Source organism: Alligator sinensis, unplaced genomic scaffold (assembly GCF_000455745.1).
Source record: "Alligator sinensis unplaced genomic scaffold, ASM45574v1 scaffold617_1, whole genome shotgun sequence".
Taxonomy (NCBI): domain Eukaryota; kingdom Metazoa; phylum Chordata; order Crocodylia; family Alligatoridae; genus Alligator; species Alligator sinensis.
Window position 1 is genome coordinate 1,247,762 of NW_005842291.1, and position 22,139 is coordinate 1,269,900.

General features: G+C 40.3%; 1 protein-coding gene across 1 annotated transcript in view; it reads left to right on the forward strand.

The window, feature by feature from the left end:
* Positions 1–22,139, forward strand: part of SLIT2 (slit guidance ligand 2) — a 469,229-nt gene that overhangs the window by 415,393 nt on the left and 31,697 nt on the right. The window contains exons 26-28 of the mRNA XM_025209503.1: positions 9,691–9,815; positions 9,938–10,035; positions 11,390–11,529. Of these exons, the coding sequence (XP_025065288.1) occupies positions 9,691–9,815; positions 9,938–10,035; positions 11,390–11,529 (363 nt within the window). The remainder of the gene's footprint in view (positions 1–9,690; positions 9,816–9,937; positions 10,036–11,389; positions 11,530–22,139) is intronic.

Here is a 22,139-nt window from a genome sequence, read left to right on the forward strand (position 1 = left end):
GTTTTGGGAGCCGCCGCCCATTGCCACCATAACAGGCCTCCAGGTAAGTGGTGGCGCTGCAGGCGAACCCAAGCCCCCGCCCCACCCCCATCCTTTGCTGCAGCTGCAGAGCCGGCCACGGAGCTGTGCTCCAGCTGCATGCTAGCCTCCATCTCCCCTTCCCCTGGGCAGCTGGCCAAACGGCGTGTGTGTAGGCCGCACATGTCAGGCACCACTACACTGCCCCCTGTATCACTTGCCTGCAAAGCCCCATGCAGAGGGGCACCCCTGCCCTCACCCCCTGGCCATGCTCCCAGCTGCCATGTGCTGCCTGGGGCCAGCAGCACCCCCTGCTCCCTCAGCCCCCAAGCCCCACTTTGCCCCTGGAGCATGGAGGTAAGGGCGAGTGTGAGTCTGAGCCCAGCCTTGGCTGCCTCAGAGGCTCAGGCCCCACCCCGCTCCCCCTCCAGCCAGGGCTGGGGGTGTCCCACCCTTTTTGCAATTGGCTCTTGCAGGAGCTGTGCCAGCCTGCAAGAGCTCTTTGCAAAAGCGGAGAATCCGCGGATTTCTCTGCTAAAAAGAGTAATCCGTGTTTTCTCCGACTTAAAAACAGGAAATCTGTGGCTTCCCGTTTTTTTTTCCATGGGAAATGGAAAACCCAGATCCCTGCTGATCAAGAAACTCTTTTCCTAAACTGTCATGTTTCCATTTCAGTTTTTCTAGTAAATATCGTAAACATCCCTGAGCCTTGCAGTTCATGCTGCCTCATAAGATCAAGAAGAAATGCCAACCTGGATCAGACCTGTGGTCCATGTTGTTTGGTATTCTGCCTGCAGTATTGGCCAGCATAAAATGCTTTAGGAATGCTCAGTGTTGACAACTTCAGGATACTTATAAAGATGTCATCCTATTCCATACGAGTTTAGAAATTGTTTGAAGGCTTAATACACAAAGTTTTATCTCCTGTCAGTAATGTTTTTCATTATTAATAAACATGTTTTACTATTAATTTTGTTATCCATATGACCTCCCAGTCCCATTTCTGACCCATTGATTCTGCAGCCTCAGCAGCTTCCATTATCTTATTTCTTGGATATTCTTATATTCTCCCACCACCAAAAATATATCCGAGGTTACGATTTCATCAGTTTTACTTGTTTTACCCCTTCAACATTTTGAAGGCACAGAGTACTTTGCTGTAACACCTTGTCTTCAGATTCAAAGATGGATACATTGAAATATCTTGATGTGGGGGGGGAAAATCTCCTTATATTCATCATTATTAATGTGGTCCTGACTAAATTGATGACCACTTCTGAGGTGATTGATAAATGCTAGCTGATTTTTTTTCTTGGTCATTCTCTTAAAGAAGTGACTTAAAGTTTAAAGGATGAATGATTTTCAAACTCTATTGACTGATTCATCTTTTAGTGAATTCTTCAAAGGTATTCCAAATTCTTTCCTAAAATACTGATAAAATGGTGCTTTTTGCTTTTGTCAATCATCTTGCCAACTTCCCTTGCCAACATGCTCATCCCAGTGAGGCATTTTTTTCCTAAATTTGGTGTCAAAGGGCTTTTAGTCATCTACAGCCATTAGGGGGGGAAAAATCCAAATTGTTTTCATTGTTGAGTTTGACTCTATTTCATTAGGCTTTGATTTCCCCTAAGAAAATAGTTGTTATAGCCTTACATGGCCAAAGGTGTAAGGTTATGGCAGGGCTCATTCCATTTAAGACAGGTCTGTTGTGGCAGATATTTGTGGTTCTGATTTGTTCTGCAAGTCAATTTAAGAGATTTCTCTTATCTACATGTACTAAACATTATTGCACTTATGCTTGATCTTAAACATGAACCAGCAACCGGTTTGTGGCTATCATGAGACAGTCCCATGATTGTTGGAGGTAAGGGGATAGAAATAGGTGTTACTTTTCTTCCTTCTGTCAAAATTAACCATTCAGTAATCTCTAAAGCAGTGATTCTTAACTGGTGTAGCAGGTAACCATGGACTGGCTTGAGATCCTTTCAAGGTTGCAGCAGGACGCCATGTATTTGAGATCCGCAAGCTGTGCAGACATAAATCAAAAGTTAAACTCATTCATTTCAAATAGCAATCCATAGTTTTAAAAACATTGTGACCTGTTTTTAGTCTTTCTGAGTTCTTTGCAACTGAGTTCTTTGTTCTCTTATTTTTCTGTAGTCCAAAATTGAATGAAAACTAAGAGCTGACATTGTTCAAGAGGTGCCTTGATTCTAAAAAGGCTGAGAACCGTGGCTCTAAGCATGGACTAAGTGATGCTTGAGGTCCCTTCCATCTCTCTGATTGTTAAAAAAAGCAATATTATAAAGTATATGGTGGTGTCTTGTTTCTAATCCCCTTCACTGCCAGAAAATCTTATAGTTTTACTGGAGAAGATATTGGTTCTGTTTATTACATAGAAAAATCTCTCTAGCTGCTACGTCCTCAAGACTGGGTTTCTTAATGGGTTTCTTTGCAGGAAAACTTTTTGCCTACAGCTACGATTCTGCAAAGAAACTAAAGATAATAAAAGACCACACACTGCCACCTTCTCCAGTTAGTTGGTGACCTGTAAGACATAGGTCTCTATTATTCAGTTATGTTTTAAATTTATATGCAAGTAATTTCACCTTCTGTTTCAAAGAAACTACCAGCAGGGACTTTAAAAAAGACAATATTCAATACAAGATGTTCCTTGCTAGAAGCAAGAACTTTGGAATGCTGAACTTGAATGGAAGTTGGTTCTGCTTTGGTCATGCATATATAGAAATAACCAAAGTGGCAATCTGTTATGATGAATATATTTAGAGAACAGGACTTACAGCTGAATTATTTTATCCGTGTATTTAGTTTCTGTCAAAAGCAAAATACTGTGAATGCTCGTCTTTTGTAACACAGTTACTACCCTTTGAAAAAGAGTGCTTTTAATGAAAGTCTCTGAGTAACTAAGATTCACATAAATAACACATGAGAAGCTGATGAAATTCTTTTCTTTAGTTATAGGAAACTCCTCTGATATCTAGTTCTTTAGACTTTTTTCCTAGTTTTCTTTTGTGTGGAGGCTCTAACAGACTCTTAATCTTTTACTTCTGCCCTTTTACAATCCATGCCCTGCTTCTAGAGATTCCAGGGCCTTGTGGTTTTCTGATACAAGGTAAGCTTGTAAATAGCCCTTGAATGGATTATCTAGTTAAGACTAGACCTTCTGACCTTCCCTACATGTACCTCAAGCAGACTGCTTTCCTTTCCTAATACATGCATGTATTTACCCCTCTTTGAATACAGTTTTGAGTGCTTCTTCATTGTATGTTATATACTATGGCTGTATAATATAACCTTTGTCTCATAAAAAGCCTATTCTATTTGGGTTGAAAATTAATAGTCTGAGTCAAGTGTTGGTTACAATTACAGTCTGATTGTGTTGCCCTATAATCAGCAATTTTAACAGCAATTTGTGATGAAAGATAATGCAATATGGATATTGGGGTAAGACCAGGTCATATGCTGAGGAAAAAAAGAATTTCCTAAATCAGAGCAAATTAATCCAGGGTTTAAGAGTTTCTTGTCTAATGTGTTTCTTTGTGATCTAGTTTCCTTCTTTATATTCATTTCCCTTTTAAAAAAACAAAACAAACTTGCATAGACATGACATTTAACCTATAGGTCCTTTCCATTCCTAATTCTCTATGACCCTATGGATGTGTCTTTTGTATAAACTAGAACAGGGCTGTCCAGCTTCTAAGTTAGTAGGGGTGGCATATCCCACATGCTGTACCACCAAGGGCCTATACTTTGCAGGCTGCACCAGCATGAGCTGTAGGCCCCTTGGGCTTTGTGCCATGCAGGTCCATACACACAAGTGCCTCGCCTTCCCCTGCATCAGGTGCCTTTGCCACCTACTAACTCCCCACTGGCGATTCCTTCTCTGCACCACAGCACACCCCACCACCCCCCCAGGGCAGGAAGTAGAAGTCAGAGATGGGAGGAGTATCCTGGAGACCCCAGCAGCTGCTGGAGCCGTAAGGTTGTGGGTAGCAGTGGCTGAGCAGGAGCCCAGGGTCTGCAAATTAACTTCTCACAGGCTGCCAGTTGGACATCCCTGAACTAAATATTGCATCCTTCAGTATTTATCATAGGATGTTTTTAACTGAGTGAAATATATACAGAAACTGAAGGGCTTAAAATGTAGAATGGTGGATGGTAGCCTACAGGCTTGATTCTTGTGTATATGAAAGCTACTTGACACTTGCAGAGGTACAAAAGGGCTATCATGCAAATAAGAATCAGGCAGAAGAGATGCTCCACCACTGCTGTTATGGTTTATAAGGTAAACCAACACCTGAGGACTATTTAAAACATGTCAGTTACCTAAAGGAGTATTATACCATTCATCCTTTCTCTGTGGGTTTTCAAAGTCTATAATCTAAACCAGTGGTGGGCAAAATATGGCCCACGGGCTGGATCCAGCCCGTCAGGGGATTTTGTCTCTTGGTCTCACCTGGCCCGGGCACTGGGCCTACCGCCTGTGCATCAGAGCTGGGCCAGAGCAGTTGCCAAACTCCATTTCCCAATAGCCCTGGCAGTGTTAGCACGTTCCAGCTGCCACAGCCACCAGGCCCAGCCCCGCTGCCCAGGCACTCCGGCTCATCTGCCCCACACCCACTGCTGGGGGCAGGACCTGCATGGGCAGGGTGCTGGGTTGGGGGCTGAGATGGGGCTTTGGGCAGGTGGGGAGTGACATCCGGGAGTGATACAGATGGGCAGGGCCACGGGACCCTGGGATCTTGGGGCAGTGACAGCACAGGGCCAGAGCCCAGGGCAGAACCATGACCTGCTGCCCGCCCAGCCCTGTGACAAGCATGGACTCCAGGGGCAGGGGCGTGCAGGGACTGGATCGCGGCCCCAGCCCCATGCTGTCACTGCCACCAATCCGGGACCTGACCCCGGATGCAGCTCCCCGCCCACCCATGTGCTGTGCCCACATGGTTCCCAGCTGGTCTCCATGGAGACCCTGGGATCGCAGGGTGGTGACAGCACAGGGCCAGGCCCTGTTCTGCTGGCAGGGACATTCAGGGAGCAGAGCATGGCTCTGCCCCAAGCCTGTCCCCATGTTGTAACTGCCTGCTACCTGAGACCAGCCAGAAGCCACACGGGCAGAGCACGTAGTCAGGCATCCAGGATGGGGCTGCAGCCAGTGATCTTAGAGTGGTGACAGCACAGGGCCCGAGCTCAGAGCAGAGCCATGACCCACTTCCTGCGTGCCCCCGTCCACAGGACCAGCATCCGTCACAGGGGCATGTGGGCAGCAGATTGTGACTATGCCCTGGCCCTGGCCCCAGCCCCACGCTGTCACCACCACGTGACCCTGCGCTGTGATCCTGGCCTTGCCCACCCATCCCACTCCCGAGCACTGCTCCTCGCCCACCCACAGCCCCATCCCATACAAAGAGTTTTGGTGAGCTGTTGTGCAAGGCTGCTGCTGACTCTGCCCATGACAGCTCAGCAAAATTCCCTTTGTGTCCTGCAGGCTGAAATTATTGCTCATCCCTGATCTAAATAGTGATTTTTTGTTGTTGTTGAAAGTACAACATGGTTCACGTACAATACAGACTTACCTTTTATTTATTTACCTTAGCTAATCTCTTTTTAAAATGTATATTGGTACTGGCATGCATGCTGGGATCCTAAAGTGTTAGCTGAACATTAAAGGTTAATGTGGAAACAAAACCTTAATTTTTTAAAGCAAAACTTATTTTAGCTAAAATTCAGAGAAAGTATATAAGGTTTTTCCCTATTCTTCTGACCTTCTGGTTTAAGGAATTGGTATAACAGGATTTTAATTTATGCTGGATATGAACTATTACATACTTTCAAGTAATTAGTTTAATGCAAAATCTGGACACAGTGATAACTACTGTCTTGTGGGGAATCAGGTTCCTATATATCTGTCCCTTTTGTTAATGAAAATTAGGATCCTAAATCACTTAGACCAATGGGGCCACCCTTTTTGACAGGTGTGCCACAGATTAGCCCTACAGGGTACCCTCCCTGAGCTGCCACTCTGTTCTCTTTCCTCAGCTGATCTACTGTTCAGCTTTCTTCTCCTTTCCCTGTGCTCCCTGACCAAGTTTTTATTCTTTCTGCTCCATGCCCTGTGCTCCCTACCTGATCTGATGCGCTGCTTTTTGCCCTATCTGTCACTGTGCTGCCTGTCTCCCCCTCAAATCTGCTGCATGCTACACTCACAGGCTGCCCATGCCACAGGTTGGTCATCCGTGACTTAGGCAGTATTTACCCAAGATGAAAGAAGCAAAAAGAAAAAAAGGAAGCCGAAAGCAACATAAATTAAGAGAGCAGGGGAAATGAAAGAAAAAAATTGGTGCTTATTTCTCTTTCCACTGAAGTCTACTGCCATTGGAGAAACAGATCGACAAGTGATTTTCATTTGAACTCGTATAAGGCTTTCTGTAAAAATATTTTTTTTGTACTTGATAGCACGCTATCAATGCAAGTAAAAAGTATTTCTATGTTCAGAGGGGTATTCACATTAAACAGTAATTATTAAATTGTTAGATGTTCAACTAGGATGTGCTAGATACATGCACAATTAAACAAGATCCAATAGACCTTCTACACACAGCTGAAAACAGGTCTTATTTGAGATTGGATATAACAAAAATATTTTTCTCCCACATTGTCACCCTTTCTGTTCTTAATAGTTGTTGTGGTACTTTTGATCCCATGTTACAAGTTACAGTAAATCTCCAAAAAGAGATTTTAATCGTAGGACTTGCGTTTAGATTTGTAGATCTAATGTGTTTAATATAATCAAAATTACTGATATTTTACATCTTTATTATGCATGAAGTAAAAGGCAAGGCACCAAATGCAGAAAGAATAGATGGGGAAGTGTAATGTTACAGCATAGAATTATCACTTACCACTCACTTTTTTCATTTGTTCCATATTTGCTTGAATGAACCTTACAGCCTTTTGCCATTCACTCAGCACTAGCCTATAGGCAGGACATTTGCAATGATAATTTCATGACATTTGTTTCAACTTGCCTAGCTATGTTGTTTTTTCCTTTTTAAAAGGAACTTTAATTAGTTTTAGATTTCTTATTTAAACTAAGGCAATGATGCAAACAAATGGTCAATGATCCATACAGAGTTTTATGTCACTGAAAATAAACACCACCACCTTTCTGCAGCTCACTGTGTTTTTTAATTATTTGCAATTCCATATGAGCTCAACCACAAAAGGTAGAGAGAAGTATTGAAAACAAGCTTGGTCAGCTGTTTCCCAACATGGCCTTCCACACACTGCTGAAAACAAGATATAACAAATACAAGATTGGCTGTAACAAGTATGATGGCACAGGGTCCAGTTTCTCTTCCTTCAGTTCCTGTTAACTTCATTACAACACCTTGTCTGTCACTACAGATAAAAAGTATAGTTGTCAAACCAGTTGACAGGAAAATCATAGAGTATAATTTGTACTTCACCACTTAATAGAAACAGCTTTTTAGCAAATTATTTTGATTGATAAAATTCTTCAACCTTAAGCCTTAAGATTGTTGAAGAATCTGTGATTTATAGGCAAGGATGTTATTACTATTAAATCTTTATTTTCATATGAAAAGTCTTTGTTCCATTTTGAGTGATTGCTTTGCACCCTACGTTTTCATTTAATGTAAACATATATTAAGAGGTGTATTTAACCCTGCACCTGAGTAACTAATTCTGTGTTCTGCCAGGAGAGCCACCAGCAGAAGAGAAAGTTTTAAATAAATTATTGTTTCCCAAACAGCCTCTCTTCCCGCTAGGTTAAATATGCATGGGAAGTATTCTGAATTAACCTTATGTTTGCGAGCTGTTTATTACACAAAGACAGAATTGAAAATTAGCAAACAAAAGTTACATAAAATAAAACCAAGAAAGGGAAGTCACATGAAAGAGAGAGGCTTACACTGTAAGACACTTGGACTTTGAAGCTTTGCCTACTTCACCAGTACAAAAAAAATAATATCAATACAGCAGCTATTTGGCAAGACAAGGGATGGTGTTTTTGGTGTTCGGTTTGAAAGAAATGTAGAATATCTTTTCATTTTCAATGTTTGTATACTTTTTGCTATTATGCAGTATTCTCATTGTCAACTTTCAAGAATTTCAAGGACAGTAAATAAATTCAGAACTCCATATTACCATAGACACACTATACATAAAGGCATTATTCCAATTTCCCTCAATATAAAAGTACAGCATTAAAACTACAGCCCTTTGCAAAATACCATATAAAATGTCATATTATTGGACACTAGTGTTTTGAAGTAGCAACTTATTTATTTACTATGGGAGAGCACACAGGAAACCAGACTTCCTGTAGTAAATCAGACAAAATCATGAACTAAACCAGTCTCAAAATTGCAGAACTATTAGTAAACTTAATAACACAGGAACCTCAAAGTTTGGAAAGTATTCACTGTATATTAAGGGCCCCATTGACTCTTCATCCCCTCCCACCCCCATTGTTCTCCTTACCTCATTGGGTTACATAATGGAATCTTTCCCAGGCACCCTTCCAATGTTAAATCAAGGGATCAGGGTGTTTGCTATGTGCTGTCTATAGCCCAGGTGACAGCACCTGTCTAGCATACTTAATAGAGAATGGTTCCAGTCACCCTGCTGTTCTTTTGGTCACATGTCTATTGTCTCCCACAGAGGACTAGGAAAACAATCTATGAGTCAGGATTAGCTAATTGAAAATTGTGGAAACATAGCCTGTCTCTTTACTCATGTGACAAAAAAATTCAACTAACCTCACTCGTAACTCAAAAATGCACCTTTGGGAAAATCTGTTTTGAATTTTTAAGATGCCTGAATTTTTTTTTTTAAAGTAATCTGTGCTGTTTAAATGGACTTTTTTTTATACATGTATAAAAGAGAGAGAAAGAATCGCCCTATTTTTGCAGAATGTCTATAAATTAAAAAAGGTCACCTTTGAACTATTTTAATATTAGAGTGTAAATAAGACAAGCTCCGTTTGATTGCAGTTGTGAAAAAGCAGACTTTATCGGTACTAAGCCACTTGAATTCTATTACAACAACTGGTCCTCACCAGCAGTGAATGGAAGGTGAATAGGAACATGGGGAACTAACAGAAGTGACATTTTGTTGCACAGTGCAACTGAAAAGTGAAAGTGAAAAGTGCTCTACAGAACAACTGCAGAATCGTACAACAAATTAACCTTCATTTAATGAGGGTTCAGATGAAGGTGCTCCAAAACGGCCTTTATTTAAAATTTTATGGTGGCACAAAGACGATGAAAGGAGACACGTGTTTTCACCCTCAGTCTGACTTTGAGGTGGGCTGGAATGGTGAGGATATTTGTTTGAAGGCTTTCTGAAGGATAGTATGAGAACATTTTTGTACGACAGGCCTAAGAGTGATCTCAAGGTACCTATGCACTCATCCAGCCTTCTGATAATTAAAACAGCATAGCTGGCCAGCAGATCCTCGTCCATCTGATGTGGTTTTAAAGCATACATACAGAAGTGCCAGAATGATTAGACAATAATTGTATCACAAGAAAATACCCAAAAAGCAGTATGACACAAATATATTATCCAATACAAATAAATAAATAATAGATGTTTGTCTCTAAGTGTTGAATTTGTATTTTGTTTAAGGGCCTGTGGATGTTAATATTCTTGCCAAATGTAGCCCCTGCTTATCAAATCCATGTAAAAATGATGGAACTTGTAACAATGATCCTGTTGACTTCTACAGATGTACCTGTCCTTATGGCTTTAAGGTATGTACTAGGTGAGCTAAAGAACTGAGCTAAGGAACATATAAGTTTCATCATTATTCCCAAATATTACAAGAGTTTTTCATGAACATCCAATTGGTGTCTTATTCTTGATTCTATCCCAGGGCCAAGATTGTGATATTCCAATTCATGCCTGCATCAGTAATCCTTGTCAACATGGTGGAACTTGCCATTTGAAGGAAGGAGAAAAAGATGGATTCTGGTAAGTGGCTTTTATCAGTAGAAACAAAAGAGAAGCCCTACTGAGTCTGAACCGTTTGTTAAATTAGAAAAACTATAAAATCTTTTGGCCATTTAGTTTTATATCCCAAGGAGTAATGAGGAGATTAATGAGGGCACAAAACCACAGTGATAGTCTTCAAGGACTTTGGAAATATTAGGAGAATGTCAGCATCCTCAGAAAGCTTAAAATGCTTTAAAACTTTTTTTTAACACTGTGATTAGTCAAAGCATATCAGGGCAAGACAGCACAGTGTTGACTCCATTATGCTAATTAATAGCTAGCTAGTTCCCTGCTGAAAAAGTCTCACAATTCAGTTGTTGTTGTGTATATTACTTCAATGGACAGCATGTAAATGATAATATGTAAATCCCAGTGAAACAGAAGATTAATGATTCATTTCAAACCCACCATGCCAGTATATAAACATGCTGTGAGCATTTTTAATCTCGAGTTATTTAATCACACAGTACAATTACTCCAGATGTACTTCATGAATTATGAAAGTTCTTTATTAAATGACTAATAATTTCACATAAGAATGCTAATCTACTCCTCAAGCTTGTTAAAATGCCACTTTAAAAAGAAACATTCTTTATCCTGCAACTCATTAAGAAATTACCCTTATTTTTTTTAATCAAAATTCTACCAAAAGATAAGAATGCCTGCTATTAACTATGTACATTTTAATATCATGCCACTGGCATATTTTTCTGACTTCAGAATTTGACCAGTGTCTTTTTTAAAAGTGTGCTTGGTTTCAAAGATCATTGTATAACTATCGTGACGGGTGCAGCAGAAATACCATTGACATTTTTTATTATACATAAATATTCTTTGTGCATATATATGTGAACAATTTGTATCCATTATTTGTTTTAATATAGCATATCCCCATACAAAAAGGCATAGTTTCTGCCCTGAAGATAAACCAGTGGTTTTCTTATTGTATATCTATGCATTTCACATAAAGCTCAATCCTACAAAAGTTTACATGAATAAAGGTAGACATGCATATGACTGTGCAGGCTCAGGACCCTTTATGTAGGACTATTATACTCTGATATTGTCTGTGTTAAAAATCAAAGTGCAACATTCATGAGTAAATCTATGATATGAAGGCAACATGCATTCAGTTGTGGAAGACAAATTGGGAAGGAAGCATTTCATTTTTACATTGTAAGGCCATACCAAGTGAAAATCACTGTTTTATAATGTTAGATTTTTCAAAATACTTCTAAGTTGCTTGTAACACAGACCATTTCAGAATGTCTATAAGATTGCTTGATCTCCCCAACTGAACTCAGGATAAGCAAATTTAATTTCTTTGTTACAGGTGTGCTTGTGCAGATGGATTTGAAGGTGAAAACTGTGAAGTGAATGTTGATGACTGTGAAGATAATGACTGTGAAAATAATTCTACCTGTGTAGACGGAATAAATAACTACACGTGTCTTTGTCCACCTGAATACACAGGTAGGAATGTGAGGGAAAATATAGGTAATTTAACAATTGTTATATAATGGGTCTCAGTAAAGCTGTAGAATTATATTTTATTATTTATAGATGAATCCTGATTCCACTAAAGGCCATGGAAGTTTTGCTATTATTTCCAATGGGATTGAGATTTCACCCTGTGTTTCTCTGCTTTTTGGTGGCTTATCAAAATAGAGACTTACTGAAAACTTTTTGTGTTCATTTTTCTGATTTCCTTATTAGTTAATAACTCTGTCAGGATTAGAAATAATGAAAATTAGCAAAAAGGCAAGTTCATGCAGAAAAAAATCATTACTACTAATAGTCCAAGCCAGCCACCTTAGTGAAGAACAGCCAGGAAAGAAAAAAAAAACACAGGGACTGTGAATGTCTAAAATCAATCATTATGCTTTCCATCTTCCACCTCTACAAAATATTAATTGAACAGTAAGACTACTTCTTGCTGCTTCAGAGCAGTTATTGTTGCAAGACTTTACCCCTTCACTAAAGCATAATGGTGGCAAGAATACAATATTTCTTACCCTCCCTTCTCTTCTACCATACATGGAGTCCCCAATAACTTTCTTATTGTTCATCTCAGTAAGCTGGAGTCCAGGTCTAAACCATTGCTATTATCCATAAAGGACTATTCAGGACTCTTATATTGGGCTTAGTACTGTAGCTCTGTGGACTCCATGGCCTCAGTTAGAGAGTACAGATCCTGAAATTTGGTAACTTCATAGAACAGGAAGGAGAATCTTTTGTGTATTTGGATGTATAAGTTACCTGGGCCTTTGTACATGACACAAAATTGGCCTTTAAAGTGGCTTAAATGTCTTTTTGCATTGCTTCAATGGCATTGCTGTTTGCACGCTCAGCGGCATAGTCCGCTTTAAATTACTTTGGTATGTAGCAAGATAAGACATCTTTGAGGTGCTTTAGTTTGCTAACTAACGAAGTGCAACAGCGCACGGGGCACTGGAAGCCTACATACTCGGGGCTTGGCAGGCTCAGGGGCTGTGGGACCCGGTGGCAGCCCATGCAGGCAGGCTTCACTGAAGAAGAAAAAAAGTGGTGAACCTGATCTTTTTTTTTTCTCCCTGGAGCCTGCCTGCCTGCCTGAGCTGTGGGAGGGCTTGGTGTTTTCCTCTGTGGCTGTGGAGGGGCTGGTGCTTCCCTCTGTAACTGCAGCGCCCCACAGGACCACCTGGGCCAGGTGCCAGCAGGCAGGTGCTGCCTGGGGGCCCCCGCACAGCTCAAGGACCACTCAGTCCACCAGTAGCTCACCCCCACCCCCCTCCTGCTGCCGAAGAGGCAAGTAAGGATCAGGCCTCCAACCTAGTCTACATGCCACGGGGCTTTAGTTTAGTTTAATTCTCCTTAAATTGAAGCAGTGTTTTTAAAAACCTACCATTTTAATTTAGGGAAAACTAAACCAAATTAACCCCCCATGGCATGTACAAGCAGCCTCTGTCAGCAAATCTCAACACACACAGCTTAATGCATGTGCTATAATTCAAAACATGCATGCGCACACACACATTTAAAGACTCTCCCCCAAGTTCAGAACAAACTTAATTCTCCTATTCCACTACCACAAACATTTCTTGCTCCCCTAGGAAAAAAACACAAGAAAAAAAGTGAGTCCTGCATCATGCTGTGAAACCATATGGCCATGAACAGACATTCTTTTCAACCACTAGAAATTTCTGAGAAACTTCCACCAGTAGAAATCTTTCTGAGACAGGGAGCAGTATAGGCATTCAGTCTGTAGCCACTCCTCCTCTTCTGTTCTCTGTGCCTTCCTGGGCTAAGTACAGTCAGAGCCTGAATCAATTCAATCTTCGCAGGTTATTCTAAGCTGCATAGATTGAATCAATAAGCAAGTGAACTGACATTCACTTGTGATTCTGTAAGTGCAGCCACATGCCTCCAGTGGCTCAGGCCAGAAGCCAGGAGGCACTAGAGCATGCCTCCTTGCTTGGCTGAAGCAGACAACTTGGCCCAAGACTAGCCTCTACTCACCCTGTGAGGAGGAGTTTGCAGGGGTGGTGCAAAGCATCCTGGGGTGCTGGGGGACTGTGAGTTACCTTGAATCTGGAGGGAACCTGGGATAGAAGTTCAATAAACTGATTTAACCTAAATCAGTTAAATCTAATACTACATCCATCCAGGTTTATCTTAAACTGGTTTGGGCCATTTTGAAAGGGGTGCACTGAAATTCAGCCATGTTACAGATTTAAACAGGTTTCCATTCACTGGTACCAATTTATTTGTAATTTCTGTCTCTAGCCCTGGTGATCCTGTTTTTTTGAGGAAGGCAAGAGGAGCAGTGCTTGCTCCACTCCTCTCCTTCCTGTGAAGCAACAGGGAAAGACTTAGCATCCCTATCCCAGACCAGGATTTGGGGAACAAGAGGAACAGCCTGTTCCATTGCACTCCCAGTCTCAGTAATGGAGTGAAAAGAGCACTGGATTAAAGCTCCCTGACATTTTCCCAAAGTGGGAAGCACTGGCTTGGGAAGGCCCAGGAGCTTTTCCCCTGGCTCTATTCTTCCTGGTCCCCAGGAGGAGTTAAGCCAGGACAAAGTATACAGACATTCAGTCTCCCATGAGAAATTCTCCTGGGAACAATTTAACCCTGGTTATTCATAGGTTATTTTTCTCCCAGAGTGGCCATTTCTGCTTTGGGAGAAAAAGCTTGAAAGTTTGTATGCATTTAGTTTCTACCAGGAGACCAGAAAGGGAAGTGAATTGCAGAAATAAAGGCCATACCCAAAATATAGCTACTCATCTTTTGTTTAAGCCATGGAATTCTAGCTTGACTGCCACAATCCCTTGAGCATTTTAAGGTTTAAAGCCAGACTTGGAGCATGCAATTTGTAAACCTTTGTCTCAAAATAAGGGTGGCTCACAGTTCACAGTTGTAAGAAATGCCAGTTAATCTGATAACTGCATTCCTACACCAGCTGCAATTTCCAAATGTCTGGATGGCATGACCCCATATAGAGTGAATGAAAGTTACTGAAAGAGCACATTTATAAATAGTGGCAGGGGCCATATCTGAAAGAAAAAGACAGTCATCGGTTTAAGTACACGTTTCTCCTGTAACTATGACCTCACTTTTACCTGAGTGGAGTCTCAGCCAGCTAGCCATTACCAGTTGTACAATCTCTTAGGCACTGGGTAAGTCATTTAACAATGGGGGAGAGGGTGAGATAGAGCTAGCTGGGTGTTGTGAGCACACTGAAGTCATTGCAACCCCTTCCTCTTAGTTTTCCCAGAGGTTTTATGAGCCCACTGAACATGTTGATAACTCATTTTTATGATCTTTCTTCTCCTGGCAACTTTGTAACATATGTGCTTGTTTGTTCTGTGGCTTTAGTCTCAGGCCTTCCATCTAGATAGGATGGATAGCCATAGTCAAAAACCTTTTGGATCAGGAACATCATAGGGCCATGATTATTTCTGGTTAGCTGGAACACCAGAATAAAGTTTGTTTTTTATACAATAGCATAAAATTGTTGTTTAGATATACTTGCATCATTTCTATATTATTTTGTGTAAGAACCTTTAGTGCTAGGGAGATATGTTGAAATAGACTGGGAAAAACAAATCCTGGGCACTGTGTTTTTTAGTTTGATGTCTACATCATAGATGTGTTCATTTTTAGTCCTGAAACAAAAGACTGAAAAGAATATACCTTTAAAAAAAAAAAGTCAAGTTGTGCCTTGGGAAATATCAATTTTTCTTTTCTGTGAAGGACCTAATACTGTCCTTGAATCCTTGTACAGCAAAAATGTATCCTAATGTACTGTAAATAATGGCTTCTGTTGTTATTTGAGAGCCAGAGGTTTTTTATGTTAACCATTGCTCTTAAGAATAACTTAGCCATATTTGTATAGCTGTACTGTGTGCTGATAATAGTTACTGAATCAGTGGAAACTGTAAGCCAACCAAATTTCTATTCTTGGTAGCTTTAAATGCATTGAATTTAAAGAGTATGATACAAACTTTAAAATACACCTCAACCTTCCGGTGCCTTAAACCCTGAGGGCCAGTTTCTGGACTCAGATACCTGGTATGCATATGTGGGGGGTGGACATTCTCAAATCAGTTGCCATAATTCCAACCTGTGTATACAAGCTGATTTTTTTTTTAAGACATCTGACAGTGAGGATCATGTAAGAGGTGTGATAGAAAAGTTTTGTGATCAATGATAAATTTTTCAAATTGCTCATATTTTAATCATCTAACTCATTAGTAGCACACACAAAAGAGACATCTTAAATATGTTACAGACTTTGATAGTATTCCAGCAACTGTATTCCTAAAAATTAATTAAAGTGAATAATTATGAAATTCAGGAGCCAGATCCTTGTACCATAGACTTCAGCAAATAATACCCAATCGTATTAACAGAGGCTCTGTAAATAACTCTGCCCACCTTTTGGTAGATCGATGGGGGAGAGTAGCTTAGCTTAAATTTATACATGTACATTCATTTGAAGACCTATGGTTCTCATTCTGTTTTTAGCCCTTCTTGTATTTATCTCTGTTCAGGATTTCATAGTGCCTGGTAACTGAATGTAAAACTGCACCCTGCCAGAATAGTTTTTTACATGCCTGGCTTTCTAAAGGTGTGGTATAATGCTTCTACTGCACAGGATAAAGAAAAAGTTGGTTAGAAATTGGCAATCCTAAACGTAAATCATTCATTCTTAAAGTTTAATTTTGGCACATAGTTGGCCTGACAGAATCTAAAACTTACCTCTAAAAAGAGGAGTTTCTGCTAAGAGGTAAAATTTCAAAATACGTCAAAGACTGTTTGATACCAAAATTTATCACCTGTTTGGCTATACCCATGCCATTATGAAAATTGATACCTTTTTCTAACAGTTGTTTTCATTTTTTTTTTTAAATTTGGCTTGTATTTTTTAGGGGCTTTTTTTGTATAGTCAGAATCTGATATCCTGTGTTCAGATTATGCCTGTCTATTAACATTACCATCACAGTACCAAAAACCAGTGTGGCATGTGCTCTGTACTATAAACGCTCTCAAGATTTAAGTTAGCTATGAAACCACAGTAAGCATATTGGTTCTGCAAAGGTCCAGAATTGGTGATAGACTTTGAGAAGTAAAACACCTATAAAATTCTTCATATTATGTCCTGCACTATTTCACTTGTCCTCTTAACATCGTCTCCCTTTTCTTCATCTTGAAATCTAGTGAATGTGAGATCATTATTTGTCCATCCTATAGATTAAAGTTGATCATTTCTCTTGCCCATTACCATCAGCCATTAAATCATAGTTGGTACTTGGTCTAGCAGTTGAATTCTTTCAATGCCGACAAAGGCATATTACTTCTTACCTTTTTTGTTTGTTTTGCTCTGTGGTAGGAAAATTTTTGAGCTTGCTTCACTATGCTATGTCAACCACTCTGCTGCTGTAGTTGTGCATTAGCTTAATGTGCTCTGCTGTTGTATTACAATGTAAAAAGTCTCTTGTCTCTTCTGTCTTTGTCGCTGCAAGCTGCTAATCTGAATGAAGTGGAAAAAGGTCAGTTGTCTTTTAAGCCTATTTTCACTTATTTTGGTTTCTCGCTTTCCTTTCCCTTAGATACATGGATGTCAGTTTTCACACTTGGTCAAATTATATAGGTAACATGTAAGGAGATTACCATACACCCTCAGATCAGGCATTTCAATCTTGCTTGGTATTCATGTGTCAAATTCTGCTAAAGATTCAGATCTTTGCACAAAAAAAAGTCATACAAGAACAGACCATTAATACTGTATGCATTGTCTTATTCAAACATGGTAAAACTTAAGCAGCAACTCAAGGAACCAATAAGAATGGCCTATGCTAGAGTTGGTTTCCTATTGTACCCAGTAAGGGTTAAGTGCTATTTGAGTTCAGTTCTAATTTATTCTATATTAGAATGCAGCACTAGTTTATTTTCTTATCTAAATTGTACTGCTAAAAATTAGACTATGATATAAAATAGCAAGCCTCCTGTTCATTATTTTAATGACCATGTGTTATGGCACATAATAGTATCTAAAAATCACACACTGATTTGTTACATTATGGGAAGGTATATATCCTTAATTTTAAGATTACCTCTGTTTGGGGTTTCTCTGGAAAGATTATCATCACTAAGACCTGGGATTATTGTTTAAGGTTTTTCTTTTCTATGTTTATTTTCCCCAGGGAAAAATCTGTCATTTGAGTAGTGGATGGTGGCTACTCCCTTAGAAGCATGTTTATATATTTACATATTGAAGGAGTTTGGGAAGCACATGCCAGTCTTAATAGGTTATATTGCATTTTTCTTCCCGTTCACTTGATAAACATAATAAAAAGTATAAAACAAGTAATATGGAACCAGTAACTGAAGACATTCTGATCACCTACTCGAATTATATGTTTAGACCATTTTCTAACATTGGCATTTGACCTTTATTACTTAAATGCTGAACATAACCCTGTTTCCTCTTCCTTAGGTCCTCCACTTTCCCAGCAAGCTCTCCCTTCCCTCCATCACAACAAATCCTTTTAGACAAAAGTAAAAGGTAGAATTATGCATTCAGAATCTGTTATATGCTCTCAGAATTCAGTGCCACAAATTACTGGGAATGGCTCACTAAAAAGAAACCTAGAATGCTCATTATTGGGGGTTGTATGTACCATTCTCAGATCCTGTGCTCTCCCCCACCTCTGGTAGCTCATCACTCTGATTACCTGTTAGGCTGGCATACAGCCAGTTGCTTTTGTGGTAATTTCTTCATGTATCTATAGGAAAATTAGTTGTCATGAGAGTACAACATCATGATTTACAAATAAAGCTCGAGTCTTTGTATCTTCTTACTTCTACTATTGTACCAAAGCCATTTTGATACACAGTACTGCAGCAAGGAATTTTGGCGCCTGGGGCAAGCCCACAGTGGCAGCCCACCCTCGCCCCACACACAGATTTAGGGGGCACACGCCCCCACCTCCCATGCTTGCCTAGGAGTGCATGCAGTGGCAGGAGCTGCCCTCCGCAAGTCCCCACGCCACTCCAAATGGGCTGCTCATGGCTCCGTCCCATGTCCTGTCCTGACTGGGCAGCACCTGTTGGCATCCCTTCGCTTTTGTGCCTGAGGCACCCTGCTCACCTCCCCTTGCTACAGTACTGTTGATACATTCACTAATATAATGTTTGTAGATGAAAGCTGCATTACAGGTGTGTAAAGTAGTTTTATTTGCATCTTATGCTCACTGAATTCTTCTAATAGGAATTCAACATGATTGTGATGTTCTTTCAGTAAATTACTGATGTTTCTTTTTAGTAATGAAAACTATGAAAGGGTGATTAGTGATTTTGAAATCCATAGATAACAAATAATATTTAAAATGTGGACATGTTATGCACAGACTCTGGTCTTCACTTCTGGCTGGAGCAGATGTTATTATGATATAATAATGCTAGCTTCTAGTTGAAATGTTGTTTTACAAGAGATTAAGAGGGCAGGGGAGAAATCTGATCAGAAATAGAGTAATTGTAAATGTATGAAACAAGTGTGAGAAATGTAATATACTGTAATTATTGATTCTGCCAGGAGCAAAAACACACAACAAATTATCAAAAACTCAGGAGATGTAAACGCAGGCTGAAGACTAGATTTAAGCAGCTGTACAGAAATGTGAGACATATTTAGGCTGTTTAGCTAACTAGTATAACATGAAAGTCTTTTCTGCTGTGCATAAAATAGAACTAGGGTTGGCCAATTTATTTCCTGCAGGCATGTTTGCAAATGCAATAAAAAGGAATGTAATATAAATTAAATGCTTCACTCATTGTAAGGAAACACCATACAAAAATTATATAAAACCTATTTTACATTATTTTGAAAATGACAGTATTTATGCATACTTTTTGTTAAAATGATGAGTCAAGCCATGAATGTATCTAATTCAGAGTACCATTCAAGTCTGGGAGTTAAATTAGGCATGTGATTAAGCACATGAGCAATCCCATTTAAGACTACTTCACATCAAATTATATGCCTTATTATTCTATTGAATTGGGGCTTTGGTATTGTGACAAGAAGTATTGAAAATATTGTGATTTATGGAGAAAATGGAGAGGGATACTTTTAGTAGTTTCATTTTGTGTTGCTCGTAATAATTTTTTTCCATTTAATGTAACTTATTTCAAATGTAATGTAACTTACTATTTCTAATGTTAATTGATTTCTACTTTGCTGAAGGGTCCAATCGTAAGAACATACCCATAGCAGGATTGGGCCTCAGGGGTGGCTGTGGTGCCCTCTGGTAGCCACATGGCTCCTATCCCACTCCAGCTCCTTGGGTCCCCCCTCTTTTCCCTCGTCTGCCATGCCTTGATGTAGTTAGCTGTTCTGTGAAAAAGGAGTCTTCCCCAGTGTCCCAAAGTGAGCCCTCATCTGTCTTTCTGCTAGCAGGTCCCTCCTGGACCCTGTTAGTCTCAATTTCACCTCTTATGCTACGTGAGCCCTCCTGGCTTGCTCATGCCCCAAGGCATCTGTTGCCATAAGGGCTATTTGTGCCCTCCTTCCACCTCTACAGCTACACCCATACCTTCCAGATATTATCTGTCAATCACTCTCAGGTTAGGCCTCCTTAGGCCTCTCTACCCTTGTTGGGGCCTCAGCCTTCCCGGTCTCCACCCCTTCCTTCTAGCTAGCCCCCTTAACCTAGGTCCATTGCACTAAATCTGGCTCCAGGCCTCCAGTCCCTATCTCGCCCCTTTTCTAGGCTCTAGGACCCTGGCCCTGGTCTCTCACCTTTTCTGGGCTATGGGCCCCTGGCCCTCCTGGCTTCAGGTCAACTCTATTGTCTCTATTGGCTTGGACCCTCTTGGTCTCCACGTGTCTGTGTCTTGAGCTCCAGCTGCTGGCAGGTTCAGAATACCTCATGTCCCTCAGGTACCCCTGTGACTTCTGCCCAGGACCTGGCAGAACTCAGAAACCCTTGGGTGTGCCCCTTGGGTGTGCTCCATGGCCCACAGACTTCCCCCACTGGTCACACTTGGTCCTCCAGTTTGAACATTAAACCAAAATATAAGCTAACTGAATGCAATTAAAACTATGCCCACAGTGGGGCCCAAACATAAACACAAGCTTCTTGTCTGCACATATTGGGTCTTATTTCCTTGCAAGCTCTAAGTGCCTTGCTTAGAGGCAGTGAAGCTGCCCAGCAAAACTCAGTTATCAGCCAGTTGCTCTCCTGCAGCTATCCTATTGCAGAGCACTTCCCCTTGCTACCTGCACAGACTACCTAGGCTCAGGATCTGGCTTTACGTACATCCTGGGCCCTGCCCCTTCTTGGCAGGGGTTTTCATTGTGTGCAGGGGCAGGGGTTGTATTGTGTGCTGATGATCAGGCTGCCTTCAGGGCAGCTTACTACTGCTACCCTTGCTGCCTTAACAGTGTCCCTACTGCTCAAGCAGGGCTCTGCACTATTGTCCTATTGCTAAGCAGCTAACCCCACAATAGGCAATCATTGCTTATGAGTCCCTGGCTGTCTGTTCCCTGTTGAAGACATAGTCCTTATCTGCTTTTATTGATGTTATTACTTTTAGCAATTAATAAGGAAGATCTACATCTAGATCTTATGTATTATCATGGAGCTTAGATGACTGGATTTAAACAATGCTATAAAATTTAAATAATCACATCTAGGATTTATATTTTAAAGAATTTTCACAGTCTGATTTTTCAGTGGTTTCAGTAATGTTAATATTCTGAGTGATAATCTGCTTCTTAATACTACTGAGAATTCTTCTGTTTATTATAAACAACTGGAAATTAGAATTTTTTAATGATTTTTTTAACATGGTAAATACTCAGATGCTTGAAGTTGATACAGTACCTAGATGTTCTGGAGCAAGTAAAACTGAACACTTCCTAATACCCTTAACACCAACATGTGCCTCTGTTTCTGAGAGGAGACTAGTGGGGGCCAGACTGGGAAGGTTTATAGCCTGAATCAGCTCTTGTCTCCTTTCGGCTGTTCAGAGAGCCCTAATGCAGGAGGAATCTACACATGTGCCGCAGCCCTTTCTGAGCCTGCTGTATACCAGGAGCATGGGGAAGTTTTACCTTGAGGCAGCAGCACCTGGTTGAGAAGCACTGAGTTAAGTTGAGGCAGCAGCAGCAGCTTTCAACTAGGGGGCTGCCACATTAAAAAAAAAAAGTAGTAGAGAGGTGCCCTGACTGAAAGTTTGAGAATCACTGCTCTACATTAAACTTGTTTTTTAACTTACCCTAATTGTTCAGTTACCCAAAATAACACTAGTAGTAGTTTAAATCCTGAATGTGATTGCATTATCCTACATTATTTGCTATTTGTTGTCCAGAAAACCTTGATATTTAATATTAAAAAATCTCATTCAAATCATAAGCTTAAATTACAATGTGGAGAGGACATGGAGCTGAATACTGTCCACTTAAATAATAAAGGATCCCCTGTCATAAATGTGTTGTGTAACAACCCATGTGTATGACATCCATGTTGTCTGACTGTTCCTAATTAAACAGTGGGATGTTTTCATAGATTGTGTGTGTGTGTGTGTGTGTGTGT